A 24,532-nucleotide genomic window follows, 5' to 3' on the forward strand; every position below is an offset into this window, starting at 1 on the left:
GCCCCGGCGTGACTGAAACCCAGCCCCGGGGGGGGGCGGGCCGCAGCCTCGCGACGCGCCCTCCCGCCATTTCGCGCGGTGCCCATCACCGTGGCGCCTCCGCCCAACCCCAGCGTCTCTCCTGCGGGCAGAGGTGCTGGGCACGATCACCTGCCCCCTCCCCGGCTGTACGGGGACTGCGGCTCCCTCGCCCCTCCGGGGCCGCGCGGGAGCGGGGGGGGGGGTCACGCGCGCCCTACCCCGGGGGCGACTGCACAGACGCGGTCCGCAGCCGGCGCGCCCACGCCGCACAGGGCAGCGCAGCATCCGGTGGAGCTGCCAGACTGCGCATGCGCCTCTTCCTCCTGAGTCAACTGGCGATGAGCTCAGCAGCCGCGGGAGGGAGGGGGCAGAGACTAGAGGAGGTTGTGCTACGCCGTTTACGTAGAAGGGGGCGGGGGGGAAGCCCGCATTGGCTCGGCTGAGCCGCCAAGGTGGTTGCTAAGCCTATGCACGGTTCGTAGCAGTGTGCGTGCGGAGCGCGGCTGGCCCGGCGTAAGTGTGTTTGGTGAATGGCGTAGCGCGGCGGCCGCTGCGGAGGAGGAGGCGCCGCGGCGGTTTGGTACCGAGCGGAGAGGGAGATGCACACGGCACTCGAGTGAGGTAGCTATAAAACCCCATTTGTTTACATTCCCTCCCCCACACAACCGGCCGGCGCTGCCGAGAAGGCGGCGCCCGGGCCCCGGGCCGGCTGGGGGGCGGGGGGCAGCGGCCACCATCCCTGCGCGGGCTGCAGGGCTGCATGTGGGGGGCAGCGAGGCCGCCGCCGCCGCCGCCTCATCACGTGGCGCCGGCAGGAGTGAGACCCCGCCGCTGGGGCCGCCTCAGTGAAGGGGCGCGGGGGGGGGCTGCTCCATTGAGTCTGTCCCGAACTGCTTCCGGCCGCAGTGCGGGCTCCCCCCCCCCCCCCCGGGTTGCGGCCCGGGCACCCCCGGCCCGGCGCAGCAGCAGCAGCAGCCCGGCAATGGGGGGGGGGAAGGGGGCGTCACACAGGATCTCTCGCTAGCGGCACCGAGGTAACGGCCCGTATGTTGTGGCACAGCTGAGCACGGCTGTGAACTGCCCCAGGGGCTGTACCGGCGGGACGGCACCAGGCTCAGCTTTGCAAGCTGTAGTGACCAGGGTTGGGGAGGATCCCAGATGGGGCTTTCAGCCCCAGCGCTCTCTGCACACCCCAGAGCAAGAAACCCAGCTTCCAGCCAGGGCTGCATGGGGGTGACTGGCACGGGTGGGCCTCTTCCCCTTCCCAGGGGAACAAACGTTTGCTGTTGGTCTCTAGCTTGCATATCCATTTCGTTATGCTCCCAGCTCTACAGCCAGGTGTACGTTATAAACGTACACCAGTATAGCTACGTTTTTCAGGGATGTGAAAAATCCACATCTGAGTGTCACATTTATACCAACCAAACCCGGGGTGTAGACAGCACTATGTCAAAGGGAGAGCTTTTCTTGCCGACATAGCTACTGTCTCTTGAGATGGATTAACTACACCAACAGGAGAAGCTTTCCCATCCACGTATAGCATCTTCACTAATGTGCTGCAGCAGTGCCAGTGAAATGTTTTAAGTGTAGACCTGCCCTAAGTTAGTGTGTATTTTAGGCCTTCCCAACCAGCCATCATTATGCCTCGTCTGCAGTATGTGCTTTGAAGGACTACACATAGGGTACCTTCCTTAGAATGAAATAGAAGGGAACACTAGTTTGGGGTCTGAGTTGGTGAAACTTAAGTAGCATGTCTAGGTCATGTTTATTTGGGGAGCATGATGAAGGTGGGTGGTGTATATACTTTTCAGTTTAATATTCTTGGTTTGCTCTGTTATTGGGGAAACTTCTTATCTTGAGGTGCATCTCAGGTAAATTATGTGTAACTTTGAACAGTGTCAAAAAAGCAAGAGCTAAGTGTTTGAGGTGAGGGGAAACTTAGTTGGCCACTGTCACTGAGACAGCTTCTGTAAAATCACCCAGTCACAAGCGGTATACAGGAAAGAAAAATAAGGTTAAGGTGATACAGCAATTAAACACCTATTGCTAGCCTTCCCCCCTCACAGGGTCTCTGAGCTGCAGTCCAAGCCTGAGAAGAGCTCTGTGTGGCTTGAAAGCATGTCTCTTTCACCAACAGGAGTTGGTTCAATAAAAGATACTACCTCACCCACCTCGTGTCTCTAATATTCTGGGACCAACATGGTTATAACTACACTACATACAACTTTTAGAAAAAGTGTAGAGGGAGTAAGTGGTTCAGCCTTTTCTTGTCTGTCTTGCTATTTTTCAGTGCCTGAACTGGTTCTTCTTGAAGCAGAACTCAATGATAGTAAATCATGTTGAGATGCTGTTTGGGATACAACTCTTTTAATAGTCTCTTCCCCCCTCCTGCCGCCCCGTGCTTTTTTTGTCTTCTCAGTTTTATCATTCTCAGCTTTTTTGTCTAAGCTGTTTTTTTCCTCACCTCTCCCTTCCACAACTCAAAATGCTACTCAAGTTAAGGTCGATACACTTTTAGCTTCTAACATTACAAACATTTCACACATCTAACCTAAATAACTACGCTTAATTTCCCCAGTAGAACACTATGGGCTTGTCTACATCACACAACTTTTAGCGACAAGACTGTGTCGACAGAGCCCTGTCGCTAAATGTTGGCACGTGTAAACGCTCTTTGTCGGCACTTTTGCCGACAAAATACTTCCAGCCCACGAGCAGTGTTCACACTGCCACTTGCTGCGGCAAAACTTTTATCTTTTGGGGGGAGGAGAGCTTTTTAAAGTACATGTGAAAGACAAAAGTTTTGTTGACAACTTGGCAGTGTAGACAAGCCCAATGCCATGCTTTTTCCATGTGAGAGCAGCAGCCTGAAATCAGCACTGAAAAATACATATTGAAGGTATCTGGTTAGTGTTGAGAACTAGTTGCTCTTTTAACTGACATAAGTGGTTCAAGGGAATTGTATGCTTTTTAAATTTAAAAAAATGTTCTTTTGGGGACTGCCATGCAGAATAACTAATGTGATACAAGATGATTAGAAATAGATAACATTACATTTTCAAAGGGAATACACTCAATAGATTATCCAAGGAATTTTTTTTATTAATACGTTCTCTTTTGGAGACCATGAGAGGTTTCAAAACTGCAATAGAACACTTATTCCAAAGTAGGTGTCCATACACAGACTAGCACCATATACAAATAACCAGTTCTTAATTCAAAACAATTTAATTATTTTGGTGCAGATTTTAGCATGGACCAGCCCTAGATATCTTCATTTTGCATTTGAGAAGAAAAAGTAAACAGTATATTTAGTGAAAACTTAAAATTCATTTTCAGTAATCTAGGGATCCATTAGAAATGTACTTGCAAATGTGTTTTTAAAAAAGTTGAGTTCTTTAATGTTGCTTGTGTAGTCGCAAAAAACACCTCCATGAGGGGAATAACTACCAGCACTGGGAGCTGTCTACACTGGCACTTTGAAGCGCTGAAAGTTGCAGTACTCGGGGGTGTTTTTTCATACCTCTGAGCTAGAAAGTTGCAGCACTGTAAAGTGCCAGTGTAGACAAGCCCTTAGAGAAGTGATTTTGACTCCATACTGAGGTTCTACTTTCTTGTGTGTGTATTTCTTTTTAATATGGAGCTAGTCTGCAGTATGAATAAAATCAGGGATGTGAAGGGAGAAATGGTTCTTATAACCAGCAGCACTTTTATCTTTGTTTTCTAACTGGCATCTTTTAGGTCACATTTGCTTTACCACATTATGTGATAATCAACATGGAAAAAAAATCTATTAGACCTCTAAAAACCAGAAGCCAGTGGAAGATTGGCAGGAGAAACCCAGTGCCTCTCCCACTAGCTTCTGGAAGGGAGAGTCAGTGGGGATTGTTTGCACGCTGGTGTATCTGGTCCATGCCCAATCTTGGTTAGTAAGGGGTCTGATTAGATTTAGAACTCACTCTTCTCCGTTTACTAGCTGCTGCAATACCCCTCTGATTCCCACCTCTCCATGTCCCAACCTCTCTTTCCTTCTGACCCCCACCTGCTGTAAAGGAAGAACTACTTTCCTCTCTTTTCCCTCCAGCTGCTGGAAAAGAACGGTGAGTTTTAGGCTATGGCTACAGTGTATGTCGGCTCAGGGGGGTGAATAAACATAAGTAACACTGACATAAGTGGTTGTGTGCACAGCGCCATATTGGTAGGCCAGTATAGCTTCTGCAATTCACAGAGGTGGTTTTATAATGCCAATGGGAGAGTGCTCCCATTGGTATAAACAGATGAGGTGCAGCTGTGGCAGCACTGTATGTGTAGACATGCCCTTAGTCTTCCTCCTGCTATCACTTTTAATGTCTCTGCTGTGGCTTATAGCTTTCAGAGGAGCCTAGTGAATGCATTCGCTGCTCCAGGCCAATGGGAGCTGCTGGAAGTGGCGAGGGCCGAGGGCCGGACTGGCTGCCGCTTCCAGCAGCTCCCATTGGCCTGGAGCAGCGAATCGCGGCCAGTGGGAGCCGCGATCGGCCGGACCTGCGGACGCAGCAGGTAAACAAACTGGTCTGGCCCGCCAGGGGCTTTCCCTACACAAGCGGTGTCCCAAGTTTGGGAAACACTGCTTTAGATAATATCTGCTGTCTTTTGTATTGACACTTGTACCTTCTTACCATTAAGCAAAGTAATAAATAAATAAAATTTTTTAAAGATTTTTAAAACACATTAGCACTCAAAAGCTAGGAAAATCAGTTTGGGCTAGAACTGTGTAACTCACCTGATTATTCGTTTATGTTGTGCCTCCATAACCATTCAGCTGCGAACTGTTCTTAAGGGACAACGCTCAAGATCTTCAAATGGTGGGGAGACTTTTTTTTTAACTAGTCATAACATATTTATTTGCTAGTCTAGGTGATATGAAATCTAGTGGTCACATTTTACTGGAAGTTGATGAATGACTATGGCTATGTTTCAAATATGTGACTGACTCACTCTATTAGTTGAGGTATTTCTAGACTTTTTGTGCCCAGTTGTAAGGTTAAAAATATCCTACTAGATCTTTTTAAATAATTAAAAATAAATATGTGAGGATTTTATTTATATAGAAGTCCAATAGCTTGTATAAAAATAGGTGCTTCAACAGAGGCCTGATGTCAGATTTGAGTCCAGGTTATAAACAGTCTGCATCCAGGTTATAAACACTTTAAAAATAGAGATTTATAATGGAAACTGAGAGATCCTAACTATCGCTGCTGGCAGATGCTGCTGTAATAAAATATTAAGTCCACATAGACCCTGTTATCCTGTGAACATGCAGTGATCACCCAACTTGTAGTAGTTATGTAAACAGAACTCTGCTAGCCTTTCATTCAGGGCTATAGTGCTATGGTCACTACTGCGTGGATTAAAATAATCCTACATGTTATGCATGGTAACTGGAAATGTAATCTGATGCACTGCTGATAATTGATGAGTATCTAATAGATAGCTTTTCCCTTTAGTAGATCTAATTGCCGATGATGGTGCATGTAGTCATTTTTAGTATTGATAATCCAAGCTATATTTAGCATAAAGAAAATGTAACTTTTTTTTTTGTGTGTGTGAGTAGCATTAGTGTGTCATCTTAATACTGGTTTTTCATTTGAAGTGGAGCTAAATAGCGCTATTTATCCAATGCTGTCTGGTTATAAAGTTGCTCAGAACGGTAGCAGTATGTCAGTTCTATAGCTGTGAATGTTATAATTAGCAGTCTTCTCTACAGGGCAATTATCCTATGCGTACAGCTGTATGTTTTCTATGATGGTGGCCGGTAGACAATCCTCTAGATTTACTTGGCTGACAGTGCAGAACAGTGGCACTTCCTCATTTCATACTGTATGCAAACTAAACCAGAAAAGCTTCCCTAAATGCTTAAACTGAGCACTCAGTATCTAGGTTTTTAATAAATAATTTTATTTTATAACCTAAAAACCCTACCTAGGAATTTACTCGTGGAAGGTGCCAGATTGACAGTTATGGAAAGACAAGTCTTCTACTTACTGTTGCCTCAACCCACCTGAGCAATGATCTGTAGGGGGACCACTTGTAGGGGTAAGAACAGGGGTCAGCAACCTTTTAGAAATGGTGTGCCGAGTCTTCATTTATTCACCTCTAATTTAAGGTTTCGCGTGCCATTTAACATTTTTAGAAGGTCTCTTTCTCTATAATATATAATATATAACTAAACTATTGTTTTATTTAAAGTAAATAAGGTTTTTAAAATGTTTAAGAAGCTTTATTTAAAATTAAATTAAAACGCAGAGCCCTCCGGACTGGTGGTCAGGACCCGGGCAGTGTTAGTGCCACTGAAAATCAGCTCGCGCATGCCATAGGTTGCCTACCCCTGGGTAAGAGGCTGATTTAGCATCCTACCATCGTAATCATTGGCCTCTGCATAACACTTAATTAGTATGCTAGCTAGTTTCAGTTGCGATGGCTGGTTTTTTGTGATGTGGATAGTTTGCCTCACTAGATTTTTATGCTAAAATATAGTTCACTTATTTCATGTACAGCATGATACATTGGGGACACCTGTGACACAGCAATTAAACACCTGTGACTGGCCTAGGGCTTGGGCAGTGGGGTTGTAAAATAAATGTGTGCATGTTTGGACTGGAGCCTGAACTCTGGGACTCCACGAGATGGAGGATCCTAGAGCCCGGGCTCCAGTCTGAGCCCAAATGTTTATGCTGTAGTTTTTAGCCCTGCAAGCCCAAGTCAGCTGACCTGGGCTAGCCCCGGCTGTCAGTGGGTCTCTTATTCCAATATAGACATACCTATAAACCAAAGACTTTCGGTCACTACTAACCTGGGCTGCATTTGAAGTAGTTATTTGGAGGACACTCTGTATTTTTTTCAGCAGTCCTTGGATTATTCATTTGTCCTTTACTCTCATTTACTTGTACATATCTTCATTGAAGTGAATGGAATCTGAATACATAGACAATGAGAGAAATTAGTTGTTAATGATGATCTGCCCTTAGCTAATGTCTAAATCAGGGGTCGGCAACCTTTCAGAAGTGGTGTGCCGAGTTTTCATTTATTCACTCTAATTTAAGGTTTCACGTGCCTGTAATACATTTTAACGTTTTTAGAAGGTCTCTTTCTATAAGTCTGTAATATATAATTAAACTATTGTTGTATTTAAAGTAAATAAGGTTTTTGAAATGTTTAAGAAGCTTCATTTAAATTTAAATTAAAATGCAGAGCCCCCCCCCGGACCGGTGGCCAGGACCCGGGCAGTGTGAGTGCCACTGAAAATCAGCTCGCGTGACACCTTAGGTACACGTGCCATAGATTGCCTACCCCTGGTCTAAATGTTTGTGAATATATTGTACATTTGGTTATTTTGATCACATTTTCATCACAGGGAAACTCTCTTAATTGGTTCTTGTATTGAGACTCATTACTATAGCATGAGAGGAGTGTACATAAAATAAGACAAAATATATTGTGTTACTAGAATTCATAGACTCTTAATCATGAGGACGGTATATGCATTTCTGACTCTTGAAGTGTACAAATCTAAAATACCAACAGAGGTTCATTTTTTGTTTAGTGGATTCATGGCACAATCCTTATGTCAAGTGACTTCACTGAGCGCATGATATGTTTGAATAATGCAGAGAGGAATGTGTAAAAGGGTTTATAATGCTTGGAATTAAGAAACTGCATGAATGCTCTTAGTGGGATGAGTTAAGGTAAAGAGATGTTTTAAGACTTTTAAAAATGACAGTAGCTTCAGCTAATTATTGTTAATTATATACTTTAAAATAAGTGTTCTTATTTTGTACTTGTATAATTAAATTAGTGGTATAAAATGATTGTATTACACCAAAAGTAAGTGGTTCTAGTTAAATATTGTAAAAATACTTTATCTGTCTTCAAAAGACATTCTTTGACTTCTGGTGTTCCTTTTCAGGATTTCCAGTGTAAAAGGGCTACATATGTTAATTTAACATTTTTCTTAAGAGAGCAAAGAATTATGGTACTTTTAATCTTTGGACAGGAATGTTGGCTCATAAAGTAATAAAACTTAATAATTTATTAAGAGGCACTAATTTTTTGTATGGTGTGTAGAATGTATTTTTTTTAAGTAACTGCTTCCAGTTAATACATATTAAAATTGAACGAGGAAAGAAGCACAATTGCATTTTTGGAGTTAAAAACCAACATACTACTATTACATTTTCAATCTAGTAGTAAAATTGAAATATACAAAGTGTCATTTCCTCAGAGAGTGTTCTGGCAGCGTCTACTGAAATTTAGATCACTCTTTTACTATAACTTGATTACTTACTATAAATTCACAATATAGGTTTGAAATTACCTTCTAAGGCAAGGTGTTAATTATATATTATAACAAGGGGATTCTCAAAGGGAGATGGACTTATTTCAATTCAAGCAGCCATATACCTAGCTGTGTGTCAGATAAATATTAGACAAATACACAAGGGACAGAACAATTCTGGGATTGTTACTTAATTTTGGTCAGCATCATTTATGTAATCTTATGCTTTACAGTAGCTTCCAGTAGTGATGGAAGAACACCATGATGACCCCTTATGTATTATGCTTTTCACTGAGCACACTTTCCAACCCTTTTGGATGGGTGGGTAAGGGGGAGGTGGAGAAGGACGTTTGAATTTCTGATGCCTTCAACAAATACTTCCCTTTGACTGCTTGGTAATGACCAAAGTACTATCCAAGAAATTTTCTCCTGCTACCATCTACCCCGAAAGGTAACTATTTTTTAATACTGAATTTACTTTACCTGTAAAGGTGCAATCTGAATGATGCAGAAAATACAAACAGCTTAACTGAGAATTTCTTTAAGTTTTGATCATTAATGAGAAAATGTGAGACAGTAAGAGAATCTGAGGTGTCCTTTGTCTCATTATTTTTTACACTTTGTACTTGACGCACTATTGTGTTGGCTGAAGATATCATAATCTGCTAGGCATGTGAAATTACTAAAAATAGTAGTCCAACCGTAACACAATTATCTAGGGCATCAGGTTATGGGATTTTTCCATACCTTGGAGTCAAAGTCCAATTGAGGACTAAGGTGTCAGTAGCTAGACATTTGCTGTTTCTACTCCAAATAGATGACCTATGCAGAGGAACAGGTTGTAACTTTAATCTGGCAGTGACACAGAATGAGGAGAGGGATAAATTATTTGAGTGGAGAGCGCACAAAAAGTTAATGAAGTGGCTCTATAGTAGGGTAACTAGAATAAAATAACCTGTTATGCACTTTAATATGTATAGAAATCAGAAAATATGGGTGTGATACTCTCAGGAACTGAGCACCTCCTACGAGGTGTTAAGCATCCTCGACTCCAGTGGAAGTTGAGAGAGCTCAGCACGTCTCAGGGTCAGACTGTAATATCACTTATATGTAATAATTAGGCTAAACGTTAGATGAGTGTGGACTTAACATTAAAAAGATTCTTTATGTGAAACATTTGATAGCATCATAAAGATTGACACAGGGCGGATTGATTTAAATCAAAGCAATTTACATTACCAGTTTTTATCATGATTTAAATCAGCAATCAGGAAATCTTGATTTACATAATCAGTTTTAATCATGTTTTACATTTGTACTTTTTATTTATTTTCCTAAAGGAAAGTTAATTCTTATTGGCTGGTAATCATTAAAATATGTTGATTTGCAACGAAATATAACCATTACATTAAATTTGGTGCTAACTTTTTGCCAGCCATGAGGATACACATTTATTTAAACAATTATATAACTTAACATACATTTATTCAGAGTCCTAATTTTTACATTTTTTACTATTTTAGAAGAAGGTGAATAATGTGGTAATTAATTTTTTACTTGTGATTAGTGTTAAGCTTGATTTGGATGGAAACATAAATTCAGTTGCACAAAAGCATTGTAATTGATTTTTATTAAATGAGCTGGAAACATAAGAAAAAACTTTATCAAAGCTTTTTTTATTTAAAATTAACTGATTTATTAAATAAAGGAAATATTGCCAGAAGTTAGTGAATTGAACTGATTATTTCTGATCAGTGTCCGTCAAGATTTTAGAAGTAGTAAATCTCATCCTTTCACACTTAGTTTTTATTCATAGATTGGAAGAAGAAAACAGGCTTTTCTCCTTTTTTCAACTCCAATTGACTTCTTAACTTTGAGTGAACTAGTCAACTGAACTAGTTGAATACATTGAAATGAAGAAAATATTCTCTGCACCTGTGGAAGAGGGTTACTGCTGTAGAAAGTTGGTTTAGCACTTTCAACAAACTCTGGTTTCAGGTGTGTAGCCAGTGACTTCACCATTTTAGTGGGTTGACTTTCTTTAAAACTTGGCAACAAATATGTACTACTTGATTTTTTTTTGTATTTAATTTAAATGATTTTAATAGATTTAGGCCTTAACATGGGTTGTCAACTTCCAATCTAATTTTAATAGTCTTATTTTTTAAATAAACCTATATTTAACTTAAATTAAAAAAAAGTTATCAATCCAGATTGAACATACCTACTTCAATTTCTTTCAGACAAATTTTTCCATGGAGTATAATTTTTGCTGATGCTGACCAGTTTGACTTAGTCTACCAATTTACTACTGTTGTTTGAACCATCTATTTTACTTTTCAGTTGGCATTAGTTAATGAAATTATAGGCTTATATACAGTAGATGTAATCTGTAGGACTTTACAGAAAGGCAGGACAGACAGACAATTATGTTTTGCATTTACCTTGGATAGCTTACAACGCTCATAATCAAGTGTTTTGAATTTTGTAATAGCAAATAGCAAAATTACCATCAGATGCTACAGTTTACTTTAAACCATTGATTTAAAACACTTCTAAAGATGATTTGCAAATGCATTTGACACACACGAGAACTGTAGAAAACTGTGGTATGCTCTAAATAATAAGGGGAAATAATTAAGGGACAAAAAATAAACAGAAAACCCCTTCCTGTTTTTTAAAAGAAAATCCATGATATCCAGGCCTTTCTGATTTGCTGTTTGCTACTTGGCGTGACATCTCAACAAGATCTTTACTGTTTTCTGTTATCCTGAAACTAGTAGAGAAGAGTGGAATAATAAAAAAGTTTAGAATAATAGAAAGCAGTTAATGTTAAAGTTCTGGTATTCTTAAATATTTTTTGTTTAAAAAAGCTTTCAAATTATAATATTGTATTCAATATTGTAATAAATAGCACACATGCCACTCAAATTATGATCAGACTCCAGCCTTTGCCAAGTTTCATGGTAAGTATGACATCAATGAAGAGCTTATGGGGATGTCTTTCAAAGCAGAAACTTGGTGATCCATAGTGTAAGTGATATGAAAACGAAAAGATAAGGCAGGGTTTTAAACATGGCAAATGTATGGAATATACCTTTGAAAGTTCCTGCTCACTTGGGGTATTTTTGCTCTGCTAACACATTTGACTCGTTTTTTAAATAATCTTGCCAATTATCTATCTTTAAAAAGAAGGAAATGAACTACGCATTGTTCATGTTAATTATAACATGTCTTTATGTTCTGCTGAAACAAAAATACTTGAATTTTTGGATTTAATTTCTGTCCAAAATTGTCAGGAACAGCCTGTTGACCAGTACCTATTCAGTTATCATTGACTAAAATTATTAATGCCAGGCTTTGCACTGGGAACCACTGTCTGGTACTGTCAAAGTATTGGAGACTTAGTGGACAGGTGTCTTTCCCTATAGAACTGGATTGAGTCACTAATAAAATTGTATGAAAATAGACTAGACATTTCATCTGGTCTTGGAGTAGGAGACAGAATCATGCAAAGTTGAGAGGAAAGCAGAATTTTTCCCCAAAGCGGAAAATAATGACTGAAGTAGGGAAGAGACAGAGTTAAGTGGCTCTGGGAGTAGAAGAGGAAATATTTCCATGCAGTTACCATGATGACATGGAATCAGTTCAGCACGTAGCTTTGGGTAACCAAAATCCTTTAAAAAAACATGATCATAGTGAAGGGAGAGGCAATTCATATCTGGCCTTTGGACTCTTATCATGGAGTGCTACCAGAAGCATTAAATGAATATACAGAATTGTAATTACTGTATAAGCCAGCCACTTACAGTGGATCAAATTACATGCAGAAGACTAGTCTAGAATAGATGCATCTAATTATCTTACAGATATTTCTTTCCAAATTTTTCATATAAGCTAACTAATCATAATTAAGGCTACGATTTAGTCACGGGTATTTTTAGTAAAGGTCAAGGACACATTATGGGCAGTAACCAAAAAGTCTAAAAATACCGCTAACTTAATCTGGGAGGGGTGGGGGGGGGTTGCTCCAGTGGTCGCTGCTGCTTATATATGTGGGGGCAGCCTGGGGCCCCACTGCCACCACACCCGGAAGGGGGCAGCTCAAGGCCTTGCCACCACTGCTCATGCGGGGGGGGGGGCGCATGGCCCCGCTGCCACTCCTCATGGGGGGGGGTGCATGGCCCCGCTGCCACTCCTCCAGGTGGGGGGCAGCCCGGGGCCCCGCCACTGCTGCTCCTGGACCGGTGCCTGGGGCCACCGGAGCAGTAGCCAGTGCGGCTGGCCCCAGGACAACCCCAACTGCTCTAGTGGCCCTGGGGTCAGCCACACCAACCGCTGCAGCTGCGGAAGTCATGGAGGTCACGGAGTCCGTGACCTCCGTGAAAGACTCGCAGCCTTAATCATAATGCATTGTCTAACATGCTTTTTCCAGCGAATCATTATGTGTGGCAATAGAATGTACAGTAACATGGTGATGGGCCCATGGAAAGTGCACATAGGTAGTTGCATAGTTAAAGAAATGCTCAACTTGAAAGTTTGTAAATTGACCGATAGATGCTCTGTTAGGATTTTTCCCAATCTATTTTTAAAAGAAAATTCTTTTTAAAAATGTGTGTAAGTTTCTTGCTTCACTGTTGATATTTATAGGGTTCATTTCAGAAAGGGAGATACTAACTATACAGGGAGAAACATTGAAATTCACCAGACCCAAAGTGCTCAGGTGCACAAAGTAAACACACTGAAAAATAGAGTTCTTTGCCATCTTTTGGCTACAGTAATCCTATGTGTTACAAGTAACTATAGTAGATATAACATTTTCAGATGATGACTTTTCAATTGTGTCCCTTCAAAGTTCTGTGTTCTGTTACTGAATATGGCAAGAAGTAACGTTTAAGTGAAGTTGCACTTGCATTGTGGGTGCATAGGGGCAAAGAACTGAGGCCAGAATAAACACTTGCCTCATACAGTTCTAGTACAATCCTAAAATGGTAACCCTAAGGCTTTTTTAAATAATCTTCACTAAAATGGAGCTAGGAAGATTGAAGATATTTTACAGTAATCATATGGCCCTAGAGGTTGTCAGATATTGAGGTGAAATGAGTTGAAATGAGTTGTGATTGATAAAGGTTTGCTACACAACTTTTGTAATAACCATCAGTCTCTACTTATAGGAGCTCCAGGGTGAAATAATGTGACTCTTGTAGGTTGTAAGTCATAGGCTTGGATGGCAGTGTGTGTGGAGGCTTTTTTAGTGCTTTGATAACCTGTAGAGAAGAAAGATGTCCCAGTAGTTATGATTAAGGTGTTAATCTGGGATTCAGAAGACCCGGGTTCAGTTCTTTGCCTAAAATTTCCTGTGATTTTAAGCAAGTCAGCTTCAGTTCCCCATCTGGAAAATGGGGATAATAATACATCCTATCCCCACAGGGGTGCTGTGAGGATAAATACATTAAAAAGACTGAGACACTCAATACTATGATATAAAAGCCATACAAGTATCTAAATTATGACTTTAAAACTAATCTCAAAATATGTGGCAGTGATGGTGTTAATTTTTTTTAATAAGTAGTAGAACCTGAGAGTTACAAATACCTCAGGAATCGAGGTTGTTCATAACTCTGAAATGTTTGTAACTCTGAACAAAACATTATTCTGTCAAAAGTTTACAACTGAGCATTGACTTAATACAGCTTTGAAATTTTACTATGCAGAAAAATGCTGCTTTTAACCATCTTAATTTAAATAAAACAAGGACAGAAACAGTCTCCATACTTTGTCAAATCTTTTTATGAACTCCCTTTATTTTTTTAGTAGTTACATTTAACACAGTACTGTACTGTTTTTGCCTTTTTTTTTTTTGTCTCTGCTGCTGTCTGTGTACTTCCAGTTCCAAATGAGGTGTGTGGTTGACAGGTTACAGTTCGTAGCTCTGAGGTTCTACTGTATATCTGTTGGAGCAATGAGGTAGTAGTGGTGGCTATAGCTTATACCTTTTAATTTGCAAACAGATATATAGATATATTGTACAGCATAATCATTAGGAACTTACTAGATCAAGGCCTAAAGTCCCATTTTCAAAAGTGATTTTTGCACGTAGGACCCTGAAGTCATTTTTGAAAAAATTTCCTGAAGTCATTGGTGCTAATCACTTGCTTAAGTGCTTAGCTGGATCAGGGTCTTACTGACTGTACAATTATACAAGAAAATTTATTTAGCACTTACAATCTGTAAGTCTTATGATATATAGACATATATGAAGGTTTTGGTAGTTTTTTTTATTCTTAAACTGCAGCAATGGAGGCATGTAAGAATTAAACACACGCCTAAGACAGTGCTGCCTTTCCAGTGAAATAATTCAACATGTACAACAGTTCCCACTACTGATGAGAAAATAAAAATATCTCCATTACTTTTTATAAGTAGTGGCAACATTCATGAGTCTAGTTTAGAATTGAGGAAAAAACTCTTTTCTATAATCTTGAGTAGGAAACCCCTTTAGCATTTTTACTGATGTGGTAGTTTTCACATACTGTAGACATTCTGAAGTGACCATCTAACTCAAGGAACTGCTTTTAATCTGTATTGCTCTGTTAATTGATACAAATTATTTATTTACAGCACATATGTATTTATGGTTCACATTCTTAAATAAAACATACATGAGCACTAAGCTTTTAATGGAGCATTATAAGACACTAGAATATTGACACTTTTCACTTTCGAATGTTTCAGCACTACAAGGGCTACAAAAAAAGTATGCTTCCAAACACTATGTTAATTATTGTCTCCCAAGTATTTTCCTAATTAAACAAATATTCTTTTCCCACTTCACCAATTATTTCACCTCACCTTTTTAACTCCTCAGTTACACCTCCAAGTCCATCTGCTCATGCTCAGAACCCACATTTGCCATACAAAATGGATAATTATGTCTGCTCAGAATTTTGTTCTTTTCTGGTAGCTGGCTTTACTCTTCATAAATTTTAGAGGTGGGGAGGTCGTCTCGTGACTGGTGTGCTGTAAAAGCAGGGTAAGTGCTAGATTCTCAAATGGTGTCGCTCCTTCTGATGACCTAGTGGTTTTTTTGTTTTTTGTTTTTTTTTTTTGGAGTGGGTGGGAATATTCCCACAGTTAAGGGTAGGAAACTACAAACTTCACTTTTCCTTATCTGAAAGTATGAGTGCTCTATTAGGATCTAGAAATTTGACTAATTCCACGAGAGATAATTCCCGTCTGTTGGAGACAAAGCATCAATATTGTGACAGTTTTAACAGTGGTAATAGATATCTGTTTTACAGTACTCCTAACATGATCTTTGGGGCCATTCGGAACTTTTGTTCATAATTTTACCAATTATCTCTATATAAGAATTAATAAATGAGCCTTGGAGTAGCCTTGTTTCTAGAGGAAGCTGGTAGTAAGACCAACCCCATAAATTATCCATTAATGACACTTGTGCAGTGCACATGTTGCTGTTTATATATGAAAGACTTTGAGACTCTAATGCTCAAATCAATATGCACAGCTGCTAGTGGAAGAAAGAACTTGAAACAATCAAAAACATAGCTTGCAGTTATTGTATTGTTTGAGTATAGCTCTAAGGGGGCCATATACTCAGTGGATTAATTATGGGTAATTTTTAGGTAGCTGGGGTAGTTTTCTTTAATTAAGGGTATGGCTACACTTACAAATCTGCAGCGCTGGTAGTTGCAGCACTGGTCGTCCAGCTGTGCAGGGCCAGTGCTGGTATGTGGCCACACTCACAGCTACCAGTGCTGCAGTGTGGCCACATTTGCAGCATTTGCAGCGCTGTTGGGAGTGATGAATTATGGGCAGCTATCCCAGCATTAAAGTGGCAGCAACATGTTTTTCAAAAGAGGGAGGTGTGGGGCAGTGTGACAGGGACTGGGGGGGGGAAGAGAGAGTGGATTTTTGGAACTGACACTGTGCAAAATCAGAAAATTTTCCCACCCCCTTACTGTTAACTGCAAACAGCCTGCATCCAACATACTCTCTTTCCCCCCTCTGCCCCCTCCCCCCGTTTCTCTCAAGCAAAGCAAACACTCAACCCCTGTGAATCACGCAGGGAGGAGGATCTCATTTGACTGTTCACAGATTGATCACAGCAAACAGGAGCTGATAAGCAGCTCCGGTAGAGCAGCTCCGGTAGCAACGGAGCTCCGGAGGTTCACAACAAAACAAAGAGAGGCTGCATAACAAAACAAAGGGAGTAATTTAGTTAAAAGCATTCTGGGATACACCCTTATACCCTGGAGGCCAATAACAGCGCTGGTGTGTGGCCACACTTGATGACCAGCGCTGCAGCACCAGCGCTGCAATCCTTATTCCCCATGCTGGGTGAGGTGTATGGCCAGCGCTGCAGCCAGGGAGTTGCAGCGCTGGAAGTGCCCTGCAGGTGTGGCCACTTACTAATTGCAGCGCTGGAAAGCCTCCACCAGCGCTGCAACTCGCAAGTGTAGCCATACCCTAAAATAAAATGTAACAATTTGGGCTAACAGATTGTTATCTGGGTTTATTTAAAATCAGTTTTCTTGTGTGCTGGGACACTTTGCCTTTCAAATACTTCACGTTTTAATCTTTTTAAATGTTCATGGCATGTTTAGTTATGCATAAATGCTTCCTACTTGTTCTAGGTTTTATCTGGTATTAACATAGGAAATACAACTTGGAACAATTAGTTAGAATCATAGAATCATAGAATTCAAGATCAGAAGGGACCATTATGATCATCTAGTCTGACCTCCTGCAAGATGCAGGCCACATAAGCCGATCCACCCACTCCTGAACTAATTCTCTCCCTTGACTCTGCTGTTGAATGCTCCAAATCATGATTTAAAGACTTCAAGTAGCAGATAATCCACCAGCAAGCGACCCCTGCCCCATGCTTCGGAGGAAGGCGAAAAACTTCCAGGGCCACTGCCAATCTACCCTGGAGGAAAATTCCTTCCCGACCCCAAATATGGCGATCAGCTGAACCCCGAGCATGCGGGCAAGACTCTCCAGCCAGACCCTCTGGAAAAGGCTAACAATATCCCAACATTGACCCTTTGTACTAATTAGTGGCCTGTTCTTGTGAAGTGCCCCTCCTACTGAATTGTAGGTCTTCAAATGAATGAGTATTACATAAATCCGCAACCAGTTTCACTGAAAACAAGGGCAGAAAATGCAAGAGATAGGTGGGAAATAGAGTAAAATCAGATATTTAACTGTTTTTACATCTGTAGAAAATATTTTTTCCTAATGGTATATCCAAAAGTTTGTATCAGCCAAAGACTTCATAAACTAAACTAAAACTGTAAGTTGACTCATTTTAAATGAATTTCCTATAATAGTTTTCAGTAGTAGTGTATTCCTTTCTATTTATAGTTTTTTCTTTAAAATCACTTGTCTTCAGAATAACTAAGCCCTGGTGTGATAGGAATTAATGGTTCTGTCTTTGTTATAAGTTTGACATTTAGGAAGTTGAAAATAAGATCCATATTTGTTTTTGAAGTGTCACCCTTAAGAATCCACTTAAAAGCCAAACAAGAACAGCAATGTGTGATCTGAATGTGTCGAGAAATTGCAATAGTAAGATGTAGACTGACATTCATTACTGAAGTAGCTTCTAAATATTTTCCTTTTAAATTTAGACATTAAGATTTTTAATCTAAAACAATGTATATATAGTAATTATTAAAATTTGATTCCCCATCTCTCTTACCATGTGGAATGTCTCTGCTACTAAGCCAGATCCTTGGAATTGTATTGCCTATGCAATGACAAAACACAAATGGAAATAAAGGAGTGAGAACACACACAGTGGACTAGGTCATGGAGCAAACTCACTTAAACTGGATGTAAACTGTTGAAGTGAAATCAAGTTGCTAGTTCCTACTAAGTCATCATCTCTTTACAATTATAAGGGATTACCATTTTGATTGCTATGAGCAGTTTCCACAGTACTTTCTCTGTTTTTAAAGAGTCACAGTCAACTTTAAAAAACCACACTAACAGACTTTCTGCCTATGACTTCTATAACTGAAAAATATAGAAAACATTTATTTCAGTTTGTTTGCTTTGTGCATTTATTTAACATCATTATTTGTGCTGAGATCTTGGCTAGCAGGTAGCAACCTCTTTCAAGTCTTTTATAGTCCATTAAGAACATTGCAAGATCTTTGTTAATTTGGCATAGAATTGTAAATTTCATTTTAAAATGAATATTAAGAAATGTATCTCTATTTTGTGTAAACTTGAATTTGTTTTTTAATAGAAAACTGTTTCCTACTGATATCTGCTTATCCTACAATTATCTGTGCCTGTATTTCTCCTGTTCCTAAATCCCAATTTCCTTTTAGACAGCCATTCATAACAAATTATTTTTACTGTGGAGCCTAGGAACTTAATCATAAATAAATTGCTTGAAGAATCCTGTACTGAACAATTTAGAACCTCTACCTAGAGGATACAACCTAGGGTGTCATTGCCAATACAAAACTAGGGAGGGTGAGCCTACTCTGTGGGAGATGCCTAACACGTAATCACTTGTTACATTCCTGTTCTCCAGGATCGGTGATGGAAACCAAATTTTATTTTATTCTGAACCTATTTTAGTTCATGTCAGCCTGAATCATAAGTTGTAATTTTGCAATCAGTGTTAATATTGTGTCTGTTTTGGAGGTGCCCAAGGACTCAGACAGGAACTCTCCATTGAGCTTCTTAACCCTATTTTGTCTCCCAATCTGTTCTCCCTCTCCTCCTCCTCCCCCCCCATCTTGTGCCTTTATACTCCTGGGGAGATTTGCAGACCAGTTTCAGTCAATTTTTCCATGTTGGAATAAGCTGGGTGCGCAGACAAACCCCTCCATCCCATTGAAATGTGTTAGAATTTATACATACTTTAGTATTATAGCATTTTATATATATGAACATATGACTATTGTGTGGGGCGTATAGAAGCTGGGATCGGAGCATATTTTCTTTGATAAAAATAGGGCCTGATGGTAAAAACAACAATTTTAAAAAAATTGAGAGCTGTTGCTGTAAATAGACTGAAAATTTGGAACAGAATAAATAATGTTTTTATGCTTGAGACTTGTAAGCTCCTCTCGTCCATGTATTGAGACGTGTACATAATATTAATACTTCATTAGGAGTTTTATTTTTCAGTTGAGTATTTATTGATCCTGATTTTAAATAATTTTATGGTTGTTAATGCCAGGTGCTGGAATTTCAGAAATGAAGCAGATTTACATGGGTGATTTGGTGAGCTTGTATTGGCATCAGGTTATGATCACAGGTCACTTAAACTGTTTATCCTCTCTGAAAAAGGTACCAGTCAATACTAACCACCACCCTTAGAGATGCATGACTTGCATCATGTATTAGTAGCACTGTATGTGATAGTCACATGAAAAAGGTCACAAGGCTGGGGAAAGGATTATGATCATGTTTTAGACATTAATTTCCTTGTAGGAATATTTTAGTTTTGATCACATTTTAAAGAAAAGGGAGAGTTTTTGATGTCCCTTTGTGCTTTAATAGATAGATGGGCTCTGACTGTAAACAAGAAAAAAAATTCTAATCGCAAAGAGCCTTCTGCATTAATAGACTTAAACAGGCTATTCTTTGTTAGACATTATCTTCAGTTGTATATTAAATTTTCAAAACAAATAATTATTGAGGGCTTTGTTGTTGTTTTTGCAAAGACTCCAGCTTGAGCAGAATGTGATTGACTGCCTCTTTTCATCTTTCCTTGTCCTCCATTCCCTCTATTGGCTCTATGCCTGCCTTTGCTGCCTGATCAAGACCTTGGATCTAATCTTCAAATTTAACAGGTCTTGACTACATTAGCGGGATTGGGCCAGATCATTAGTTGGTGTAAATCCATTTAAATCAATGGAGCTATGTTGATTTACTTCACCTGAGGATCTAGCCCACTCAGATACACATGTGCTTCTCTGGCTCAAAGCAGATTACAAAGTCCAGAATGAAGCATGTGAGAACCAGAGGTAAAGCTTTCTTGGTTAAAGGGTCGCAACTGTGAAATGAGCTTCTAAAGGAAATCACAGTAACACAAAATGGGGCCATGCTACAAGCCATCCACTATACCCAGAATGACATTTATAACAACTTATAACAACTTATATTTATAACAACTTATTTCTTCCCACGACTGTGGCCCCTCAATTCTTCCCCAAAACGAATACCCCAAGCAGAGCTTTCTGTAAACGGAGAGGGCAGAAGAGCCAAAGAAGCCTGCCAGAGGCATCCCTTTTGCCAGTATGTTAACCTGAGAAAGTGCTTGGACATCATTATTGTGGACATCAATACAAAAACTTTAATAGATGAGTGTGTATATATAGGGCATTAATGACGCTTTTAAATGATTCTATGAGTCAGAAATTTGGCTATGTGAAAATTACCCATCTTATTGACAGATCTGATCTCTGTGGGTCAGATTCGTCCCAGTGCAGGGATGGGGTCAGAAGACAGATTGTTCCTCTCTAAGGGTTGCTGGAGGTGGTTCTGGGCATTTGACCAAATGACTTAAAAATTGATGGGTATTTGATTAAATGACAGAACATATTATCATTCTAGACAGGTGATGGAACAGTTGTTTTATAAAAATCCAACTACAATTTATTATGAAGTTCTTAACAACATTTTATTAGAACCAAAATCTGGAATCCCATTCTAATGCAGAAGCATCTTCCTCACACATTTCCTTCAAACCCTATGTTTGTAGGTAGACTGGCATTATGTCAAAATTTTTGCTTCTAAAGCTGGAGCCACTGGGAGCTCTCATGAGGTTGAATCTTGACCTTTCATATCTGTGGGGCTGGGAGTGGGGTAGGAATGAGCTTTTTTGGGGATTTCTGTGCACATGTATGCTCTGCAGGAGGCCACCAGAAGAATATCTTCAGTGTTTGCTGCATTGTGCTCTGGCAGGGCATGTCTTTATGTTCTGCAACTAGATGATGGAAAACTCAACTGTCAGGACTCCTATTCGCCACACTCCTCCTATGGGCATGGAAGCTTTCAGCAGTACTTTTCCTTTCTTAGAACAAGGCAGAACAGAACTGGGACTTCTGTGTCAGTGCTATAAGGCTCATGACCAAGGTTTACCAGGACCTCCTGGCTAAATTATTCTGTGGGCACTATCAACTAAAATGATCACTGTGGTTGCATACAACTTTGTATCTGTGCTGGTGGGTGCCCCATGTATCCTCATAAATGACAGTGAAACATATCCTGTGATGGAAGGTGCTATAGTATAGAGGTGCATTCATAAATATGTGCAATATAATTACTGTTTTTGTCATTTTTCATTATTTAAATGCAGATATTTTTCTTGAAACCTCATCACTGTATGGACGGTATAAAGACTTTGAATTTCTGCTATATATTAGTTTTCAAATAGCCTATAACAAAGTAGGCTCCACAAATATAAATACATGGGCAGAGGCTTTCATAGAAAATACTAGAGGGTATGGGTGTTTGTGGGTGTTTTGTTTGTTTTTAGTTCATAATTTTATTGATTTAAAGCTTTTTTTATCAAAGATAAGGTTTACATACAGGTACAGAGATGGTTGCATTGGAAATATTTAAATTGCTTTTTTTTCATTTTAAGTGTTTTCTTTTGTGTTTTTCATAGGAAACAGAGATGAAGGTACACATGCACTCAAAATTTTGTTTCATTTGTTTGCTGACATTTATCTTTCATCAATGCAACCATTGCCATGAAGATGGCCATGGCCCTAAAGAGAGCCATGTACCCAACCATAATGACTGTCAGACCTCGGAGGCACCATGCCTCCAGAATGGAGGAGCAGAATCCTCACCAAGTAAACTTTCAGTGCTGGAAGCTGAAAATGAACAAAAATACTACATTGAAAAACTTTTTAACCATTATGGTCAAAATGGAAGATTGTCATTTTTTGGTCTTGAAAAACTGCTAACAAGCCTTGGTCTTGGAGAGTTAAAAGTAGTGGAGATTAATCATGAGGATATTGGCCATGATCATGTTTCCCACTTGGATGCTTTAGAAGTACAAGAAGGAAAGCATTCTCATTCTCATAACCATCCTCATTCTCGTAGCCACTCAGGTCCAGAAAACCAAACTGTGAATGGTGTATCTACAAAGAGAAACTATAAATGTGACCCTGAAAAAGACACAATAGAGTCATCGGTGAAACCTGCCACTAAGCGTGTTCGTGACAACAATCGTCACCGCCACCACCATCAGCATCATCATCATCACCTTGACCATAATGGTACTCATCATACTCATAATGATTCAGTCAGTCAGAGTGAACATGGAGAGCCAAGCCATGAACCTTCAACAGAGACAAACACTACCCAAGAACAACCTGAGAGAAAACTACAGACACATAAGAACAGGCGAAAGGGAAAGAAATTCAGTGAGACATCAGTAGATACTGCACAAGATTTTGCTCAAGACCATGATCCAGGTGATCAACATGAGCACAATCATGTTAATAAACGTGATCATGTACATGATGCATCTCACTCACATGTACGCATTCACAAACGCCATAATGACCAGGCCACCGGTCATAGACACCAAGATCCTACTCCTGGTAACGAGGATGGACATCGCCATACCAGCAAGCGTGAAGCTCCTCATAAACAGATTAGTGTAAGAAACATCTTTTCAACACATAGTCACAAGGATCACAGTGAGGATGAACATCAACGTGAAGAGGTGAGTATAAACCAGAACTGGTATGCACACAGTTATTATTGTGACACCGTAAGAAGTGTCAGTTGTCTGTACTATTAGTACAGACAAAACTAGTACTAATAAATGGGTATGACTGTTATACACAATCTAAGTAACAGTATAAAAGCACTAAGAAGTTTACTACTACAGTTTTAGCTCAACTGCATGATTTTCCATCCCCCGTTTTGTCTTTACTCTATCCCCTCTGTCTCCACATTTATGAGATGCTTCAAATATCCTAAATCTTCATGCTAAGTATGTTACATTTCACATATTTAGAATTATTTTTTCTTATACAGATTTCATAAATATCATTTTACATCTCCTCCTAAATCTCTTACATCTTTAATGATTTTCAAAGACCTTTTTGACATAGATGCTTTTCAGTCTCTCCTCAACATGTCCCCAATTTCAATCTTTATGGTCATAAACTATGAGGATGAATTGAAGTAGATGTATCACTAAATAAAGTCTAGCTTCTATAGCAGGGGTCGGCAACCTATGGCACGCGTGCCAATTTTAAATGGCACACTGCTGCCTGCCGGGATTCCAGCGTGCCATTAAAAATCCTGCCCAGCCCGGCCCGCTCTGCTCTGCCTTCCACTCCCCCCGCGGGGGCAGGGGGCAGAAGCATAGGCGTGCGCACGGGGTGGGCAAATGCCCCCACTCTCCCGGTGAGGCAAGCCGCGGGGTCCGCACTCCCGGGCCGGAGCGCCCGGCCGAGCGGAGCAAGCCGCCGGCCCCTCCCCCGCCTTCCCCCCCCTTCCCTTGAGCCCTGCCGCCGTGTGCGCAGCGCTCTGGGGGCCGGGGCTGCGCGCTCCCGCGGGGCAGTGTTTGGCTCCACAGGGAGGCAGACACGCTCCCCGTTTAACCAGAGCCAGGCTGTCGCGTGCGCAGTGCTCTGAAGGGCGGGGCTGCGCGCTCTGCTTGGAGCCTCATGGTAAGGGATCCAGGGCCAGGGGGGTTGGATAAGGGGTGGGGGCAGTCAGGGGACAGGGAGCAGGGTGAGTTGCATAGGGGGTGGGATCCTGGGGGGGGGTTAGGGGCGGGGGTCTCTGGAGGGGGCAGTCAGGGAGCAGGGGGGTTGGATGGGGCATGGGAGTCCTGGGGTCTGTCAGGGGGCAGGGAGTGGATAGGGGTCAGGGGACAGGGAGCAAGGAGGGTCCGGGGGGGCAGTTAGGGTGGGGGGTCTCTGGAGTGGGTGGTCAGTGGACAAGGAACTGGGGGGGTTGTATGAGTCAGGAGTTCTGGGGGTCCTGTCAGGAGGCAGGGGTGTGGAGAGGGGTTTGCGGCAGGCAGGGAGCAGGGTGGGTTGTATGGGTCGGGAATTCTGGGGGTCCTGTAAGGGGGCAGGGAGCGGTTGGATAGGCATGGGAGTCCCAGGGGTCTGTCTGGGAACGGGGGTGTGGATAAGGGTCGGGGCAGTCAGGGGACAGTAGGGGATA

The 24,532-nt window shown here is 40.9% G+C and overlaps 1 protein-coding gene across 3 annotated transcripts in view; it reads left to right on the plus strand.

Annotated features, from left to right (window-relative positions):
• The first annotated feature begins 555 nt into the window (after positions 1 to 555).
• Positions 556 to 24,532, plus strand: part of SLC39A10 (solute carrier family 39 member 10) — a 51,655-nt gene continuing 27,678 nt past the window's right edge. Inside the window, exons 1-2 of one of the 3 annotated variants that reach the window (XM_045031799.1) lie at positions 556 to 642; positions 21,999 to 23,069. In XM_045031799.1, the coding sequence (XP_044887734.1) occupies positions 22,008 to 23,069 (1,062 nt within the window). In that variant the 5' untranslated portion in view covers positions 556 to 642; positions 21,999 to 22,007. Of the gene's footprint in view, positions 643 to 8,541; positions 8,787 to 15,320; positions 15,369 to 21,998; positions 23,070 to 24,532 lie in introns of those variants that run through there. The other 2 variants (XM_045031798.1, XM_045031800.1) reach the window with 2 other exon arrangements.

This window comes from Mauremys mutica, chromosome 10 (assembly GCF_020497125.1).
Source record: "Mauremys mutica isolate MM-2020 ecotype Southern chromosome 10, ASM2049712v1, whole genome shotgun sequence".
NCBI lineage: Eukaryota > Metazoa > Chordata > Testudines > Geoemydidae > Mauremys > Mauremys mutica.